We start from the raw sequence: 19,516 nt of genomic DNA on the forward strand, positions 1-19,516 counted from the left end.
TTGATCTTTTAAGTATTATAATAGGCAGTAGCACAGGACACACAAATCACTCTGTCCCATAGAAGACTGATTTGGTTAATAGTGGTGCAGTCCTGTTGACACTCTGAGGTGATATTACTGGGCTTATTACTTAGGTGAGAAATTTTCAGCCTGGGTATTTTTTATGGCTTATTTTTCATCCCTTGCTTGTCTCTTGCACGCAAATAGTTATGTTTGTACCTGAATGCTATTAAATTTGTGTAGATTAGGAAAGGACACCAGAATCCACAGATTAACTTCAGGATCTGTGTGCTTGTAGACATGTCTCCCCACCATATTTTCGTCAGGAAGGCCTAAAAGTCGAGAAAAGAAGAGACGGCTTTAACATCTCAAAACCATAGATGCAGATGAAGTGCACCTGTATCCTGTGGCTTCCAAGACAGTGAATGATCTGAAAACCTAAAGAGCAGGCACAGCTTCAGAACAAACATGCACTCTGCGCGTCCTTCTGCAGTTGTTGTTGAGCATGCAAAGAGTTATGAAGAGGACAATGGAAAGAACAGCAAGTCAAGTGGAATTAAGCAACATCTGTAGTACTAAGAAAGTGCAAGTAGAGCACTGGGAGCTAAAAGCACCATCACTCTTAATTTAGCTGTGTGTATGTGAAGAGAATTCAGGTTGTGAGGGAAAAGCTGAATAGTAATTTGATTTACTTTTTATCAGTGAGCTCTTCCTTGAATCTGAACAAGGAGTTACCTCACATCTTGGAGCAGCTTCATTATGCCTCAGGTGGATTTAAAGTGCTTTCCTGATACTTCTCTGTGAGCAAGGAAGGAAGAAAAAGCACAGGATGGAATAAGGGCTAAACCTCCTCAGTGCGCTGGTTTGCGGGCTAACTGCATGAAAGAGAGGGCAAAGGGGGAACTGTGTTGCTTTGTCAACGATGCAGTATAACATCCTCTTTGCATGATGCTAGGGAGAGGGAAGAGTTCCCTCTCCAAAGAATGTCTCTTTGGGGAATACATTTCATGTGGTTGTTTGGTTGCTGCGCTATCCTTTTCTGTGTTCAACACTATGCTTAAAGGCCCTGGGGGTAGAGGTGGTGAGGGAGGGGTCTGTAAAACTTACCTGGACACCATCATGTGCAAAGAAAGACTTTGCATCTGCTTCTGTAGCCAGCTGAAGGCAGGTGGTTTTGCTCCAGTACTGATTTTTCCTCACCAACAGAGCAAACGCTCTCTCTTCGCTGTTGTGGTAGCATTCACTAAATAGTTCTGCCAAACAAATAGACAAACATTTATTATCATTTAAAAGAAAAAATTAAAAAATGAATGTAAGGCAAGAGAGAGATGTGCGTAGGGTGCAGCAAAGCCTGAGAACTGCCAGATGCTCCTTGCCTGCAGCAGAGACTTCTGCAAGGCGAAAGTAGTTGAAAAGAGTCTGGGAGAGCCAAGAGGAGGTAGGAGGGAGAGAGGAATGATGCTGGCCACAAGAGTAAGTCGCTATGGCTTTGTGTATGTGTGTACATGTGTTAGGGCAGAGGGCAGATGAAATAGATTTGCCTTGGTGAAAAAAAAATCACTGTAATTTTAAAATTCTCACTATTTGGAGAAAGGCATGGAGTAAATCTCAGTACCTCCCTCTGACCTCTTTCTATCTGTATGTTCCCTTCTTAGCCTGGGGCCTCTGTTTTGGGGTTTTTTTTCCTATTGTTGTTTGATCTGAGGAGAAATTTTTCTTTCTCAGTTCGTCTACAGACAGCATAAGAAACTTCTTGGCAACATGTCAGTATTTGTTATAGTCCCTCACCTGTAGCTGCCTCATGTGGAGCTTTAGGTGATATCAAGCAAAATTGTATCTCTTGGTTGATCCTCTTATGCTTTGAAGGATGAGTTGCCACACCGCCCCAGTCTCTGGAATAGACTAAACGAAGGGAGCAGCTCGGCTTTGGCTTCTAGCCAACAAATCCTTGGTTTTAAGACATAGCTATTTGACATAAAATAATATTAGACTTGGTAGAGTGTTGTGGTGTAGTTCTGTTTCCAGAGAAGCTGGTCCTGGAGCTCAGGAACTAGGATAAACAGTCCAAAAAGTCAAGTTTTTCTCATTAGACAAGATCTGACTTCTTTTGTCTGTTTCACTCTGCTGATTCACTTGATTATCTCAGTACCTTTCCTAGGCCAGTCTACACCTTGCTATTACACTGTGAGGGCTGGGGAAAGGATCAAGTTTACTTAAAATAAGCTGGTTTACAGACTTCTTTTGCAGTTGATGTGGTATTTATTGTTCTTAAGGGATGTTTTCTCTACTTAATATTGACAGAGTTATCCAGGCCAGAAATTAAAATTGAGGATCTGATCTAATACTCACAAAAGCCAAGGAGCAGACTTCTGTGTATTGGATTAGGCCCTGTAATTCCATGACTAAATTACTTGAGGCCTGTGATTATATGAGAACCTGACTTTTATTTTTTGTAAATAATAATGGCCCTGTGAGAAGAGGGGAAAATGTGATCTGCGTATAAATAATGTAGCAGTGTCTGCATGAGCCTTCAGCTTCTTGATGTACTAGCTCTAAGGGGAGAGAAAAACCTTCTGCGTTTCCAAGTGTGGTGTTCTTTAAAGCCCTCTGTTCACAGCAGTGCTATCTTCAGGTAGGGATTAAATTGAAGTCAGATCAGCAGAGAAGCTTCTGTGCAGGCATCTGTTCTTAAACCAGGCAAAGGGGAGAGGGCTTGACGTTCCGGCATTGCAGATGCCTGAATGCTTACTGCTGTAGGGAGGGGCGGTTTGTGCGCTGTGAAACCAGCCTGAGCCTCACTGCAGTTTTGCAGTGCCGTTAGCCCTCTTCTGGGTGAGGTAATCTCGAATTATTTTTAGCAGCAAAGACAAACCTTAAAACTTGTTGCTCTAGTGGCCCTTACAGAGCAAGCTTGATATTGCAGGAAAACCAGGTTGCTGTGAGCCAGAAAGTGTTTTGGTTATTCTATCTTGCCCTTCGCTGTAACACACCATGTACTAAGATCAGACATTTAAAATACCAACATGCAGCAGAAGAGTAATTTCTTCCATGCATCCCAGGGGCCAGTCTTGGAACACTGATTTTTCCAAAATGATTGGTTTTTAAGTCCTCCTTCTGTGGTATGTGAATGTTTGGGACTGCCTGTGCTGCAAGGCTGTTAAATTATTCATGACAGTTGACCTTTTTACAACTGAAACAGTATTTTTTTCACTTGCTTGCCTTCCAATGGCAGTTACTTCTTAAATTTTTGATGCAGTTAAAAAGGTGCCGTTACTTACCAACAGCGAGCTGCTCATAGTTGGCCTCTTTCATCATTCGTGCTACTTCAGTCTCAGTCTCCAGGCGGGACATCTCTTTGAGGATCTTGCAGGCTGCCAGAGCTGAAGCTACACCCTCTTGACCCTGTAGAATTAAAAGGGGTGCTGCTGTTACCATACACTGGAGGACATTTCTGAACTGGGGAGACTTCACTAAGGAACACATTTAACAAAAAAAAAAAGTAAAAAAATTTCATGCAGGTCTGCCCTTCGAAGACTCTTCCCTCAAGTACAGGCTTGAAAGTCCAAAATGTCAATCGAAATGTCAATTGAAACAACAGTTTTGGTGATATTTGGGAATTGAAAACCACATATTAGTTGTTCTTGTGCCTTATAAGACTGGAGACTTCTGCGTTTGATTGATCTTAGAGGGGCCTGATTTGAGGTAGCAGTCAAAGACTGCCAGGAGAAGAATATGTTATGGAAATAGAGAAAAACAGTCTCACAGTGCCAAGATACCTTGAACATGGCTGTGCTGAGACCCTGCATAAGGACGTATGGGAAAGGAGGGAGCACAGCTGGCAGAGGCACACACCAGTGGCACACAGCAGAGAAACGTGCCTTCTGGTAATAGGGCACCACAAACACAAGGCCCTGCAAGGTGCAGATGTGTCTTCATGCACACACACTCAGCACTGGCTGAAGAGCTGTGCTGCAGTTTGTCCCTCCTTGTGACTGCCCCTGTGCCAGATGCAGCAGCCTGGAAGCTCAGGGATGGAGCCTGATAGCTGTGTCTGGCTCTGCCGGGGGGAGGGATGCTATGGCATTGCACTGCAGATGCACAAGACAGGGTGTTGGTTGTGGAGGATTGTAAAAACAGGAGCCAATTATGCCAGCTTGAAGCCCAGCCTTTGAGAGCGTGATGCTGCTGTTCCCTATGCATACAGCACGCATACAGCACGTAAGCAAAGGATGCTCGATTGCCTCATCTTCCTTCTGTATCATAATCGTGCTAGAACCCAAACAATTGACCTATTGTAGACGGAACAAAACCTGAGGCTGAGAGTGGTGAGTCATCAACAGCGAGGAAGAGGAGGGCCAACTCTGCAGCTGAACTTAATCAGCAGTGTTTCAGGCTGTGCTGATTTTTACCTGCTTCTTGCTCTGCCCTCCCTCTCTTGTCAGGCCCTCTGGCCCCCACTGGCACGAGCCACGTAGAGATGAACAGCCCAAGACATGCCACATCTTGTATTTTAGAAACAAACCTATCTGTCACCTGAGCTGTAAGGCTGAGCAAAAAAGCCATCTCATATACTTGAAATATGCCAATATTTCACCTGAAGCAGCTGCAGCGCAAAGCTTACCATAGCCCAGAAGTAGTTTGCCATCTTGTGCCGGTTTTGAAGTACTGCCCATACAAACAAATCCCTCCAAGGATTTTCACTTTTCTGGTTCATATCCAAGGGCTCAGGCACTCGCTTTGTATTCGTTTTATCCTGAAATATGGTTTGTAGAAATTAGAACCTGCTTTACATTCTCATTCCATGCAAATGACATGATCTAAGCTGCTCTTGGCCTTGCCGGCTACTTCATACTCTTTTTCTTTTTCTTTTCTGTAGGAATGAGAGGTAATTAGTTCATTCTGTACTGAATCAAAGGACCCTTGTGTCCCCGATAAAACTCAATATGTGTGAGAACGTTCTGGATGAAACCATGACTCCATTGAAGTTGATGGTAAAGCTCTCATTGACTTTATTAAGGCCAGGGTTTCACCGCTGGTGTGTAATATCATACAAGACAAACCTGTGATTAACTAATCTGAGCTTGCCTTCAGTTATATTGGATTCTGCTCGACTGCCACAGAGGGCATGGTTTCAGATAAAAGGGAACAAAAGGCATTTTATTTCAACTGAAATAAATCTCGCCAAGGCCCTGTACAGCACTAGAATAGAGTACATCAATACCCTCTTTTTAGTCTTTCCTTTGAGAAACGTCTCTCTCATGCAGGGAGTGTTTTAAGTAGAACACTGCTTATTCCTTTAAAAACTCTCCAGAGGAAGTATGGCAACTTAGGTCAATTTCTGAGTTTTAAATAGATTTAGAAACTGTCTTTATATCTATTGTGTTAATTAGAAACAGCCAGAGTGGATTTTTTTTTTTTAATAAAACAACTTTTTGTGAGGATATGTTTTTTAATCACTTTAAACTATGGGATTCTGTTCAAAGTTATTTTAATGGCGTTTTTGGGGGATGTTGGTGTTTGTTTTTTTTTCTTCTGTTTGTAGTGAGCTATTTAATGAAATGAATTGCACTGAAAACCTTGCAGGAGACAAAGATATCCCAAAAGTATCATCAGTCTTTATAACCGTCTGTTCCTAACTTGAAATAAGACACACAATTTAGCAGCAGTGACACTCGTATCCCAGTACAGTGATGCTCTTTCTGTTGCCGACAATAATGGGATTAAGCCACTGGTAGCAGCCATGGGAAGAAGTTTTTAAAGGAAAAAATCCAGTAGACAGTGCGATCTGGTGTCTGAATTGGGCCTTATTTACAGCACTTGGCTTTAGCTCACTTACTGCCAAATCCCACAAATGTAAGTGAGACTTCAGGGGCAAATTTTTATTCTGTCAAATTTACTAGTCTGGAGTCTGCCTGATAACTTCAAAGGTATTGCCTCAAATTGTCTGTTCTTGTGAACAAAGAAATCCTGACTAGATTAAAACTTAGCTTTTCATACTACTAATTAATTTAGCTAGGCTTTATCAAAGCAAAAGTGATTGAGGCTTTTGAGTGAGAATTTATTTTTTTAATTTATTTTTTAGTTTAAACAGTTTTAAGATGAAACTAGAACTTGGGAAATATCAAAAGGTTTAATTGTTTAGTTTGTCTAAAACTCTGATCTTAATGAAATTTCTCTATACCTCTCTGTTTTGAAATCATGCATCCAAACTTATTTCCAATGCTCTTGCAAGAACTTTGGTACCTATGAGTTTCAATGTTAAACACAGTGTCAAAATGCAAAAATGATGATATATCTATCGCACAGTTGTGGACAGGGCACTCTAGTCATTCTACAGTGGTTCCCATCACATGTTATCCTTGTCACTTGCTGGCCAGGGTGCTTGCCAGGGCCACTTCACACAATCGTTTCATTTCTTGCTCTGTGTAATGTCACTCAATAACAAGACTAGAATGATCTAAAGGCAACTATCATGTACTGCACATTATTGCATATCCAATCTACTCGTACACAGTATAAATCTGGGAATAGTTTTATGGACAAAGATTACCATTTTCAGACCTGGGATTGAAAATGGCCTTCGCCTGCTTGTCTTTGTCCTAGAAACTATTGTCATTCAAGTACTTCTGCTTGAAGTTCGATATGACAAATGCAGACTGCTATTTTTATGTCTAATTACTCCTTAGTAAACGTAAATCTATCTCTTCATATTCTCTATATATCTTTAATTGAATCTGTTCTGGCGCATGTGAGGCTAATAAGATCAACAAGCTGTTCTCCATGTACAAGGTGCTAGAATGAGGAATGGTCTGTGGAAGTTGTGCTAGAAGAGAGAGAGATACAGGGGCCTCTGCAGATCCTGAAACAGAGGCCATATTTTGGCACTAGTTCAAGGTACAGTAAAACCTGGCATAAAGCCCCATGAGTAGAGGGGGAGAAAGAGGAATCACAAGCTGTCTATCTTAGAAATTCCTTTCTTTTCCTTTTTATTTTTTAAATTAAAAAGACCAAACCATTTTAGCTATAATAATAACAAGCTGAAAAAATGGATGAGAAACAAAAGTGACTGTTTCTCTCATCTTTCCTTCCCTGTCCTACCCCCAAAGGCTAGACCGAGTTAAAATTTTTCAAATTGTGAATTGGAAGGGAGTACGACTAGCAAAGAAAGTTGTAACTCACGGATTTCTTCTTGCCTCCGTGTTTGAGGTCTTGATAGAAACCTTTGCATGCATCGTGGAGAAAATCCTTGAGAACTCTAGAGACCTCACTGAGAGTGAAGAGTGGGCAGATCTCCTTCTGCTCCTTATGCTGTTGACCAGTGATCCCTGCCAAGGTCAACTTGCTTTCTTCGTGTTTCTTCAGTAGAAGTTCATAGAGGAGACACTTCTGAGAAATGGAACAGTAGAGTCTCTGCAGACGACTGTACGTCAGGAATTCAGATATGTTAGCCCCATTGTCAATAAATAATTTTACGAATTCTGGCTTGTCATTGACCAGAGCATCCATCATCACTTCTTCCAGGTCACAGGACTAGATTGATGAAGGGAAAAAAAAAAAAAAAAGTTGTTTTTTGGGGTAAATATGGATGGATGAGGAGAGAAGTAAGATTTAACATGAGGCCACACACATTTTGTCTTCTACCAGGTGAACAGTGGGTACAATGAGAAAGAGAAGTGGAACCCTCTTCATTTCTCTGTGACAAAATGTCTATGTAAGCATTGATGTTAAAACATCAACACAAATACATGCTGTAGGAGTTGTATTGATGTTAGGTACTCACCGCACTGTGTATTTAATTCTTCCTACCATCTTCTAAAAGTAATATTTGCATGCTGCTTTTGCTTCGTGAGCTCAGGTTTGTTTCCTTTAAAGGTCTGTACAGAAGAGGGGGGAAAGATTCTTGCCCCCAAAGAGCTCAAGAAAGAGACTGGGACTTCTGAATTATTCATATATCTTTAGTCATTATCATATAAGGGACCAGAAAAAAAAACAGCCTAAGGAAGCATACTACCACTGCCTAATCTCTTAGTGGAGAATGCAGATAGCGTTAAAAACTGAAGCCTTCTATCAGATGTTTCAGTGTCCTGTACACATTGGATTATATACCGATTGTCCTCTAAGGCAGTAAAACCTGATACCTTCCATTCCACGTCACCATTGAATATTTCACTTTTAGCTATGTCCACTCTGTTCCAGGCCACTGCCAGTTTCAGTTCATCCAGATATTCTTGAGCATCCTGACTGTGGCTTTTGCAGGCTGGCAAAAATAGGAAATGCAAATAAGCTCAGTATTTTACACTTGTTATGTTTAATTTAATATAGTATTTGTAATTAGGCTAGCAATACAAGCTCTCCTTCAGCTGTCATAGATCTGTGCATTGCTTAACCAGGAACCCTTCACAACATTTTTTTTTCCCTAACTTAAGAAATACTAATATTAAAAAAATATTAAATTTAGTTAGCTGAATTCTCTATTAAAATGTTAAGTTTAAATGTCTGTAGGATTTTAAGAGGGATCCCAGCCTGCAGAAAGGAGGGGCTATGTTTTTTGACTTGTTTCAATTAACGTATTAGGAATAGAATCTTTCCCCACCTCCACTCTCCCCCAGCTAAATTTAGGTTAACACGAACAATTAAGTTAACACAAACTGAAATAGGTGGCAGAGCAAGTAATGTCTTCTTTAAGAAGGTACCCTGAAGATTTGTTATAGGAGAAATGGATTGTTTCTGGAACTAAGGCAGTTCAGGTCTACTTGCGTTTTTTGGATTTTGGTTGTTTTTTTATTTTTAGATGGCTTGTAATTAGAATAACTGCTCCATTATATTTCAGTTCTTCTATAACTTCTACTTCTAAGAGAAGCAAGTAGTGAAATTAAGGAGAGATTAAAATAGTACTATACAATAGCATGAGATTGAAAAGCAAACACTATTTTAAAGCAAGGTTACAAGAGCTATGGTAACTGCCACAGTTGATACGTAAATAAGCAATCAGAAATGAAATCTCATCCAACAGCCAACTGAACTTGCTCTGGACAAGAATGAAAAGCATTTATGGCATAGAAGTCAAATAAGACAAGTATGACACTGTGCTGTGTTTATTGTTCTTACCTTTTACTAAAGCTTTTAAAATGACCGTATCTAGTTCTGAACCATCTTGCTCAAAGTTGTGCAGAGTTAGAAGATGTTGGTGTGAAACAATGTTCTGAATCTATTGCGAGTTAAAACAAAAATCACTTTATGCATTGTCCTACTGCTGTATATTAATTCCTAAGAGCCCAGTGGAGATCATCCATACAGTATTTCCCAAAAACTTACATTCCAATTATAAAGCTGGGGTTTGGCAAGAAGACAAACATTACTAGTTTCCCATATATGAATAAGGCAAGGAGGGAGTTACTGCCTTTTCCAAAATCACCTGTCAAGATAGGAGGAACAGAACTTGGATATCCTGAGAACCAGAGCTGTGCTTTAATTAAAAGATCCTTCCATAACTCACATTCTTATTTGACTCACAGTCATGCTGCGGCAGGCATACCACCAGTTTTGTTATACCTTTTCCTGCTTTGACATTTAAGTTTTGCTTGCACAGTTGTTTATTTAAAAGCATAGTCTCTAAATCTTCTTTGAGTAAAAGTCATCAAATATTGATGTATACGGTACTCTTCTCTTTCCTTCTCTTATTTATTGAGTTTTCTTTCTTGCAGTGCAGCTGCACCGAGACTTTGTTAGCATCTGGCAATATTGCTTCTAGATGCCCTTCTATCCCCTTGTGTTAGTGATATGGCAAAGTTGTCCCTAACAGAATTAATATGTGGAACTTTAAAGCTAAGGGTTACGGCAGGGACTGCAAAGAATAAGTAGCGGGTCAGGTTGAGTGGACTTGGTTTATCTTAGAGGCACACAGTGCTCTTCAATCTTCACGTAAATACAATATCAAAGTGGGTTTTTTTGTTTCTTTAACACTTATGCATAGTGGTTTAAGTCCAACAAGTGTGCCTCAAGACAAAGATTGAGGAAAATCTGTGAATCTGTTTTGTCTTTCTTTTTTAAGAACAGACATAACTGACAATAGATGGGATAATTTCTAAACACACTTCATTCTTTTTAATTTATTCATTCTTATCCACAATTAGGTTTCCATTTAACAGCTGTAGATCATGAATTAATTCTCTTCTGTCACAGCTGCACAAGATCCACAGCTGTGGAGAATAATAATGCTTCATGTCCTCCAGAAGGACTGTGGGGTTCCTGGGTGCTGGCTGTTACTTGAGGAAACAATTGAGGAAGGACAGAGCCCTAAGTATTAAGCCGAATCACTAGTACAAAGTAGTTTGTATGATCAACTGAGCATTTGATTTTAATGTTAGAGAGGTATTCTATGACACTAGTGTCAGAGCACTGGAGTACTCAAAATTTCTGGGCAGCTTCTTGTCATACCTGTACTGAACGGACTACCAAAGCTAGAAATGGTAGGAGAGAGCTTGTGAACATGGTTCATGTAATTATCAAACATATGAGCTCACAGTTGCTGTCCATTGGAGAATGTCCTTCCACAAGAAGCTTTCTGCAGGGAATTTCTCCTTAAATTGCTTTTCAACAGCTTCTGGCATGATAAGCTGCGGGTCATTCATCAATGCAGCTAAGATGTCAGCTGTACCTCCGGACCCTGCTAAGATAAGCCAGGGAGCAGAATTTTCCAGACCGCTGCAAATTCTCTGTAGTTTAAAAAGCACCTTTTTAGAATTCATATATGGAAAGAAAATGTTATTCAAAAGAGGATTTCTTGAAAACTAGGAATACCTAAACCAGATTCACTATGGAGTCAGTACAGACTCCTCTAAGCTATTAGGATTTTTCTGATTCTGTAACAGATTGTCCATGTATAGGATCCAGACTGTACTTCTTTTCATGATACATCTGCTGAGTAGCTAAGCAACCTGATTTTGACAAACAATGCATAAAACTCTTTTGTCCCCAATTCCCTTCCTGTCCATCCCCCCCCCCAGTTTGTGTTTCAGCATAACCAAGTGCAAGAGGAGCACTATACAGAAATTCTCAGCAGGCTCTTCTGGCTGCTAAACCTGGAGATACGTTCTGAAAATCAGGAATTTGCTTGTGGGAATACAACATGGGACCACAGAAAAAAACCACTGAAGCGTAGCAACTACAAGAGTTAAAGGCTGATAATTCTATTACTTGTGCAATTAGAACCAGTCAGGCAGCTTGTTGAGAGAGGAAAGCAGAGGCCATGGCATCATAATTGCAACAATGACTATTTGCTGCCAATCTATCTCTTACTCTGGAGTCATGCAAGAAGCTAATGAGACTCTAAGAATCTAGCTATTGATTTGCTTGTTGCGTAGGTTTGTTTTTTTTTAGTTTAGGTTTTGGGGTTTTTTAAACAACTGTTGTAGTCCTTGGTGTGTATTATCCAATTTGTATTTAAGAAATTGATATTCTAAAAAAGCGCAATCAGTTATGCATTCCCAGCACATGTAAATTTAGGGCAGCTCCAACCAGTCACCTTTGATGTCCAAGTCACTTTGTTATCTAAAACTTTGAAAAGAGGATTTATGGGTTGTGATATGTGATTTTTCAACACCCAAGATATCGAAAACACTGCCATATTTAGCTTCTAAAAGGAAAGCTCAAGAGGTGACATAATCCTAGTTTAAACAGCGAGATTTCTAATAGCAGTGTGTGTTTCAGCCCAGCTGACAAAGATATGACAAGATACAGGGACTGGAAACTGAAACTAGAAAATGTCAATAGAAATGAGTCATTATTCTGAAAGAGGTTACCAGCTTGTGTTGCAGAATCTCATCACTTGGGAACTTTAAATTATGGTTAAATGTCTCCGTAAAGGTACTGTAGAGGATGCCTTTTCATCTGAGAGTGTTATTAAAAAAATGCCACGTGGACATACAGGCTGCTACAAAGTAGCAAAATAAAAGGCCAGTAAAACTAAAATAGAAATCAAAGACTGTCTCCTAGCTAACAGGTTCTTCAAGTTGTAGAATTACTCAGGAAAAAATCAAAATTGATCCTTTGCTGAAGAAGATATGGGATTGTTAGCAGACAACTATCCAGTCTTCTATCCTAGAATGTATTTTTGCTCAGTGGAACGAGGACACTGTATTTTTAAATGGCATATCTAGCAAACCTGGTCTGGTGCTTCCTCTGAGCTCTGTGGGAGAGACACAGAGACAGTTGTCTCACTGTTACTGGACAGCACTGAATGATTAATGTTTTTTTGTATGTGATCTCGAGTAATAGCACCGTATTTCTATTTCGAGAGATTTGGAGCTGACTTCTGTGGGTTTGTTTGGGTTTTGGATTGCTTCTTCCCACTGTATGAGCTGGCAATGGAAGCTTTAATGATCAGCTGGTGCCCATTCAAAAGGAAATGTTTCTCCCAAATACTGGCAAATTTAATATTAACAGAATTCAGTTCTTAATGGTGAAAAGATATGAATTTTGACCTTATGTAAAGTGCCAATCCTTGTGTTTATCATCCAGCCAAATTTTCTATTAATTACTTAGCACCAGTTAATTTATTTTTCTAAAGTTGCAAACAGCTTCTTACCTCAAGCGTGCCTGGTCCTCCGTTTACCAGTAGGCAAAGCACAGGGATCTCAATGCTACCCGTTCCTGTGAAATAGATGGTTTAATTTTTAAAAAGTTAGCGGCTTTCAGAAAACCAATGTGTTTTTGCCAGCCCCTTGAAAATAGTTCTCCTGTTACATGCTGTTCTGGTGCCTACCAGAATGGGAGCCTGCAGAAGCAAGTAGCAAAAGACAAGAATAACAATGTGACGTAGCAGATAGGGTCTTAGTCTAAGATTCAGGACAAAGGCACATTTGCCTCAGACGTCTTGCCTGATCCCTGGCAAGTAGTCCAGTCTGTTCTCACCTCAGTACACCTCAGCTGCAAAATATGGACATTGGCACTTCCGTATGTCATACTACTGTTGACTTTTTAAGTTATTTATTTCCTGCAAGGTGATTGGAGAGTAGAGTAATGGAGCTGCATTAGGGTGCAAGACAAGATTGTTACATTTTCAGAAAGGCAGCTACCATTGTTTATATTAGATACATTTAGAAGTGAAAAGCTGTCAGTTTGTCGCAGGTGTAATGCGTGTGCCTAGCACATGCAGGAAGGTGTAGTGGAATCCAGGAGAAAAGCCTGATAAAAGGAGGATTTAAGAATATGAAGAGGCTGACTATGTAGAACAGCTAGCATGAGATGAGTCAGATATGAGTTGATAGAAACCATATACTCTTTATTACTGTGCTTAAACAGGTTAAAATTCCATTCAGCACAGTCTAATGTGGTGACTATTAATAACATAATCATCTAAATTTAAAAGAAATGCTAATGAAATATTTAAGGTGTCATGGCAGCAGGGGAAAAAACAGTGTAGGCATCCCTGTCCTCAGCCATCCTCCCACAGGGGCCCACTTATTTCTACATGGTTTATACTTTAAATGCTGAACTCTGTAACCCAAAGGTGACTATAGATTGGTCTAAAAGCTCAATCAAGAGAGTAGCATCATGAGATGAATGCCTCTTTCAGTTGGAAGATAAAAGGCATTTGGTTCAAACAATTTTTTGATGTTTCCCTTTGTAGGTCTCCCAGAGCAGCGTACATATTGTCACTTGCTATTTGTTGGATCTGTTGTGGGATCACTACAGACAGAAGGTAGAATTAAGCTGTAGTCAGTAACTTCATTGGCAAGTAATTTAATTTGTTTTAGTGAATAGTATAGCATTGCTATACCTCTATAAGGTGAAGTTGTAGTTTGAAGAGTGACCTCTGTGACTACAGGTTCCTCAAGATATGTTTATGGTTTCAAATATTCTTCATTTACCATAGATTTAGATAAAATTTATCTAGACAAGGGGCAGGGCAGGGAGGGGGAGTGGGAGGGGGATTCTGACTTTGTGCTGGCAAGGTGGGAAGTCCTTAACTGAAAAGAATATTCAGCATATCAAAAATTTCCTCTGAATGACTTCTAGGTATTCTTTAAGATAAGGAGATTCTGCATGACCTTATTAAAGTGTTTTACTTCAGTAAAGTCACATAGCTTTGCTCAGCTTGACTATAAATGAGCTTAAATGAATGACATTGGTTTTGTTTATAGAAGATATCACTGAATTCAATGTGTTCCAGTAAAATATTTGTTTCATGAATCAACATTTTTTGACAGAAAGTTGTTCCACTGAGATTTGTTCAATCAGACTTGGTTCGCTAGCAGAAAGAGGCTACTTTCTAATTCTCAGCACTGCAACCTCAGCCTACCATTACAGTCCACCTGTGGTCTTTCCTATCTGAGTCACCAGATAAGCATTCTTCAGGTGCATTCATGCTCTCGGGTACATCTGTGCAACCATACTATGAGCTATGTAATTGAATATTCCATTGACGCATACAAGTGTGAATAAGTGAGCTCTCCCTTCTGTTACAGGTGTGCTAGCACTGCAGGTATTATAGAAACAAAGGGAAGGTAAAAGTAATTGTATTAGCACTACAACTGAATTCTTTCCACAAATAGCAGTAGGAGGCCTGCCCAATACTCAGCTGTCATTATAAACAAAGGTCATATAGATTAAGATGGCCATTAGATGCTACGTTGTTTACTCAGGATAAGATTTTATGCTGAAATAAATATGGCTTAAAATACTTCAGAGGGCTTTGGAACAAGTCTTTTCTTCCACTGTGGGAGCAATTCAAGACCCTGTGTGTGAGAGGGCATAAAAGTATACAACAATGAATGTCCATCTCTTAGAGCCACTGGTTAAGGAACTTAAAGCTGGATTTATTTTCCATTTGTTGTGTCTTAAGGCAATTTGAGCTATGCTTTGAAGATCAGCTTTGAGCTATGTTTAAGGAGATGTGATAAAAGTCAGGATCTTTCATTGAAAGAGCAGCTTTCTCAACCTCAGAAGTCACCTTAGTTCTGCCTCTTACATAATGACAGATGTGTTTACTTGATCTTGCCTATGTAGATGATTGTCCAATTTGAGAATTTGGCTTGCCTTTGATAAGGCTGGGGCCCACAACACTCACATAATACTGGTATTATTCAAGTTAGCATGCTTATAGAGACTTGACTTACCACCATAGCCAGTACGCTGTTCTGAAATATGCTTTTCCAAGGTGAGACGTAGCTTAGTGGTTCCATCTAGCTCATGTGGTGTCATGTGATCCACCAAAATAAAATGGGAATGATTGTGGTCCAGGGAATACAGTGGGCCTTGGATATTATCATCTGATTGGTAGTGTACAAGACTTTCATTCTAGAGAAAGGAGGAGAGATGTTAGTGTTCTCTACAAAACACAGTCCATGTTTTTATGTGCTTCATCTCCATTACGGTGTTGTTTGTGCTATGACATAGCACACCACCTTTGAGACACTTGAATAGACTTTTTGAAAAGGTAGAGAAGGAGAATGTGTTGCTTCTGAAAGGTACCAGGTTTGACAGGACTGAAAGCTGCAGTCCCTGATGTTTCTCTCTTGGACTCTACAAAATATAGTGACATCAGTCATCATCTCTGGAATGTAGGCATTCATTCAGAGGTTTTGGAAATGTTTGTTGGACAAATGGAAAGGGGCCATGAGACCAAATAATTGTGGATGGAGCTGTAATGTCTCGGAGGGCTAAAGTCTCAGCTGGTATAAACAGGGGCAAACCTATTCACTACAGTAGTGTTTTGTCTATGTTTAGCTCAGTAGATAAGTTAGCCTGCTATATGTCCATATCAGTTTAAATGCAGCTTTATTTAATTGACAGGGTTATGTGAGATCTAATGGTTATTCTCAATTTGGAAATTGCATTCTAAAAAAGTGCGTGAAGGGCAGACTTTAGAAAGTGCAATCTTATTATCTTTTAATTTGGGTGAGGGCTGTTATATCTTGAAATTATTTATTAATGAATTTTTGCTTAAAATCACTGTATGGGCAAAACAGAACCCCTGTTATAGTCTTTTGTTCTAAGGATTGCGCTACCTATGGTCATCCATACACATAATTTTTCAAGTTCCCCTTACTTCCTTAATAAATCTTTCTTTCCCACTGTTGCACATCCACTTTGATATATCATTCCTAGCTGCGAGCCAGGCTGTAAATGCCTGGTTATTCTTCTTTTTCATCTTCATAATCACTGTCCTGTTTCAAGTAAGCCAGATTAAAGCAATTGTTTAAAATCTGTATTTCCTTCTATTATGCCTCTTTTCCAACTCCTGCAGCCTTTGAGTTGATGGACAAAACTCAGACTGTTAGCTTGGCTATTGTGCCTGTGTATTGCATTTTCCTCCCACTAATTTTGTGGACACAGACAGGTGTTAAAGCCTTTCTAGACATAGCAGTGTAACTATGCAAGTAACCTAGTTGTCACTAAGGTATAGCAGAGAGACAAGCTCCTTCATGCTGTGGCTAGAAGAGTTGAGCACACTGCATAGCATGACCCTAAGTGGCTTTCTGAAACGAAGCTGCATACAGTCAAACTGGAGAAAAGAAATCTCCTTCAACGCAAGGTGAAAAAGACTATAATTAGGCATGTTCCTATGGCTTTTTCCCCTGTCAGCAACTCCGGGAAGAGTAGGAACATCAGAGGCTGTTCCAGGCAAAAAAGCAGTAAGTTTGCATGTACTTTACAAACAGCAAGTGCCATAAACTTCTTTTACCTCCCCTCTGTCTCTCGTTTGTTGGGGAAAGCTTCTTTACACAATTAATTTGCCTTCAAATTTTGTTTTGATAGAGGGCGTGCCTATATTTTGCTGCCATGTAACATTAAACCTACTTGCCAAAGATCTGGCCTTTGATTAGGACCTGGAGGCACAACAACCAATTGAAAAAGGCCCTCAGGGATTTTCCTATTTATTCTCCAAAAATGTGGAAGAGATGTTTAAAGCATACCATTAACACAGAAGAGATGGGAGGGATCCACTGATTTCAGGGCTTGTTTTTCTCCTTGATAGTGTGGATTGTTAGCTCTATTTTATACAACAAGCTGCTTGTGTTAGTGCCAAGTATAAAGAGAACTCGGTTTAGATCAACATCCTTGTCTGTAGTTCCTTTGTCTTAAAGTTACTGACTAAAATCCAGAATGTCTTTGGGTGGAAGCAGTGCCAGAAGTCATAGGGTCAGGAACGCTCCACATGCACTATTCCTTGACAAGGAATTTGAGCTTTAGTTAAGAGGGAGAAAATCTAATGTAATAAAAAGACCAGTGCACTTGTTTTGTAGCTGCTGGCTGGGAAAGATCCAGATGCATTTTGGTCACTTAGCCTGGGAGGGAGGTGAAATAGTTAGTTTGCATTTGCCAAAGCAACTTTCCTGAACAAAATTCACAAGTGCAATGAACCGAATTCTTTCCTCTGAGATCCTTTCGGATCAGTTCAGCCCCACAAATAGGTTAAAGTCTTCCAGCTAAAGAGTCCCACCTGGTAGAGCACACAGGTAGCTGTCCTTACCAAAAAGAAAGGGAAAAGGGGAAGCCCAATGACAATAAATTGCTAGCTGGTACTTGCTAGCCTATCTGAGAGGAGAACTAGGTGTGAGTTCAAAGGGTTGTGTTTGTCGTTCGTTTCTTAGCTTCTGCAGGGAAGTAAAATAGCACAGAGGAACTGTCATTCATTGTCATTACACGCCCACTTTATTGTTATAATATTCTGCTTAGGACAGACTCTATATCCAGTGGCAAGGAAGTAATACTTTTTTTTTTTTTTTTTTCTCCACCTCCTGGTCAATTCACCGTCAACTTGTTTTGACATTTTCAGCAACTGTTTTTGTTGGGTGAGGTTTTTTTATTGGGGGGTGGGGGTGTTTTTTTGTGTTGTTTTTTTTTTTTCCCCAAGAACTCTGATTGTTTTGACCTGAACTGTGAAGTCCCTAGAGTTCCAAATAACTAGACATAATGCTGCATGGCTAGCTTTTCTGGCCTGCTGTGTTGAGCAAGTTATTGCATAGTAGACACCAACTCAAGGACTACTTAAGAAAACTTGGTCTTGAAATATTTATGGTTGTGTTCCAATAAAATATACTTTTTACAGTATTTATGAAATAGGTTGGAGTAAGTGCTTCTGCAGTAAGTGAACAAGGTAAAAAAATACTAAAGGTACCCTATGATGCATGATTTTTTTCCTGACGTTCATCCTTGCTCTGGTCGCTGAGCTAATGTCTAATGCTGTCACCTACTGGATATTTGCAGAACTGCACAGGGCACAGAATTATTAGGGTCTAACAATTCTTCCTGCTTTTTATTTCTGTTTTCCCCCAAAACACACTTTAAACTCCACTTTGGTTTTTAAGCTAGATGAACGTTGTTCTGCCTACTACTTCCAAATTTGTAAAGCTGCAGCCTACTTCTGAACAATCCCATCGCACGAGTAGAATAAGAGAAAAATACCTTCGTGTTTTCCAGAATTTCTCTGTGCTGAATTTTTCTGAGTGTAGTTATTCCTATGGTAATCACTCTTGCTTTGGATGAAGTACTAGCCAGTGCATGATCTCGGACTGCTTGCACTAAGTGTCTTGTTATTCCTACACGTAAAGCACTGGTAAAAATCCACGCACCTGAAATTATTTTTTAAAAATAGTTAGTTTCTTTATAATTGAACATGTGTGTGTTTCAAGTAACATTACTTGCAGTACTGGATTTAGGGTTTTTTTTTTTTAGATAGATAAACTGTAGGCAGGTCTTGATGGACTACAACTTTTAGAATTAAATACATACAAAGTATGTAAGAGTTTGACAAGGAAAAGAAGAAGAAATTATATGCCTAAGCGAACATGCTTTGCATATCATGTGATGCAATGTTATAATCTTTCTTCTAATGTCAATACGCCTATTAAGAATGCTGTGTCCAGTCTAGAGTCACTTACTGTCTGAATATGAGCAGAAATGTCACTATACCAAGCAGGTCTGATTGTTGCACAAGGAAGAGCAAAGGGATGGGGTGGAGGAAGTTGTTGGCTTGAATTGAGGACTAAACAGTCCCATGCCATCACCTGATAGCAGAAGAGCTTGGGCATAACCTGCTTAATCTGGTGCTCTCTTTCTCTTGTTCTTGTGTGTGTCGGAGAGTGAACTCTTCAGCAGAGTAGGATTTATGGCAGTACTGTTATGGTGAAAGAGAATTTGGAGAACCCTAGGGAAGCAGCTAACCAACCTTTTTTCAAATATGTAACATAAAGGAACTAGAGATCTTGATGCTGTCCAGTCTTAAGTATAGAAGGCAGCTGGAGATAGAGAATATCTGTGTGGTACAAAACTGTCAGAAAGAGCTTGCATACTGGGCTGTTTCATTACAAAAAACAATACTGTTACAATCTTGTCTGGACCAGTGAAGCTAAACAAGAGCTTGCTGTGAAATGCTTACAAACATTTTCACTTCAATTTGCAGATATTTTCATAAAGCTACTGCGGGGGAGGGAAGTCATCTTAAATGAAAGCCACTTCCATGCGTCTTCCCAGATATTGATTTGTTTGGGTTTGTTTTTAAATGCTTTTC

The 19,516-nt window shown here is 39.7% G+C and overlaps 1 protein-coding gene across 1 annotated transcript in view; it reads right to left on the bottom strand.

Moving 5' to 3' along the window:
• Positions 1–19,516, bottom strand: part of TRPM5 (transient receptor potential cation channel, subfamily M, member 5) — a 39,631-nt gene that overhangs the window by 18,228 nt on the left and 1,887 nt on the right. The window contains exons 3-13 of the mRNA XM_009891995.1: positions 18,412–18,578; positions 15,120–15,300; positions 12,587–12,651; positions 10,524–10,715; positions 9,109–9,208; positions 8,139–8,257; positions 7,180–7,530; positions 4,622–4,753; positions 3,279–3,402; positions 1,108–1,253; positions 220–332 (exon numbers count right to left, since the gene is read on the bottom strand). Coding sequence (XP_009890297.1) covers positions 220–332; positions 1,108–1,253; positions 3,279–3,402; positions 4,622–4,753; positions 7,180–7,530; positions 8,139–8,257; positions 9,109–9,208; positions 10,524–10,715; positions 12,587–12,651; positions 15,120–15,300; positions 18,412–18,578 — 1,690 coding nt within the window. The remainder of the gene's footprint in view (positions 1–219; positions 333–1,107; positions 1,254–3,278; positions 3,403–4,621; positions 4,754–7,179; positions 7,531–8,138; positions 8,258–9,108; positions 9,209–10,523; positions 10,716–12,586; positions 12,652–15,119; positions 15,301–18,411; positions 18,579–19,516) is intronic.

This window comes from Charadrius vociferus, unplaced genomic scaffold, assembly GCF_000708025.1.
Source record: "Charadrius vociferus isolate BGI_N301 unplaced genomic scaffold, ASM70802v2 scaffold179, whole genome shotgun sequence".
Lineage (NCBI taxonomy): Eukaryota > Metazoa > Chordata > Aves > Charadriiformes > Charadriidae > Charadrius > Charadrius vociferus.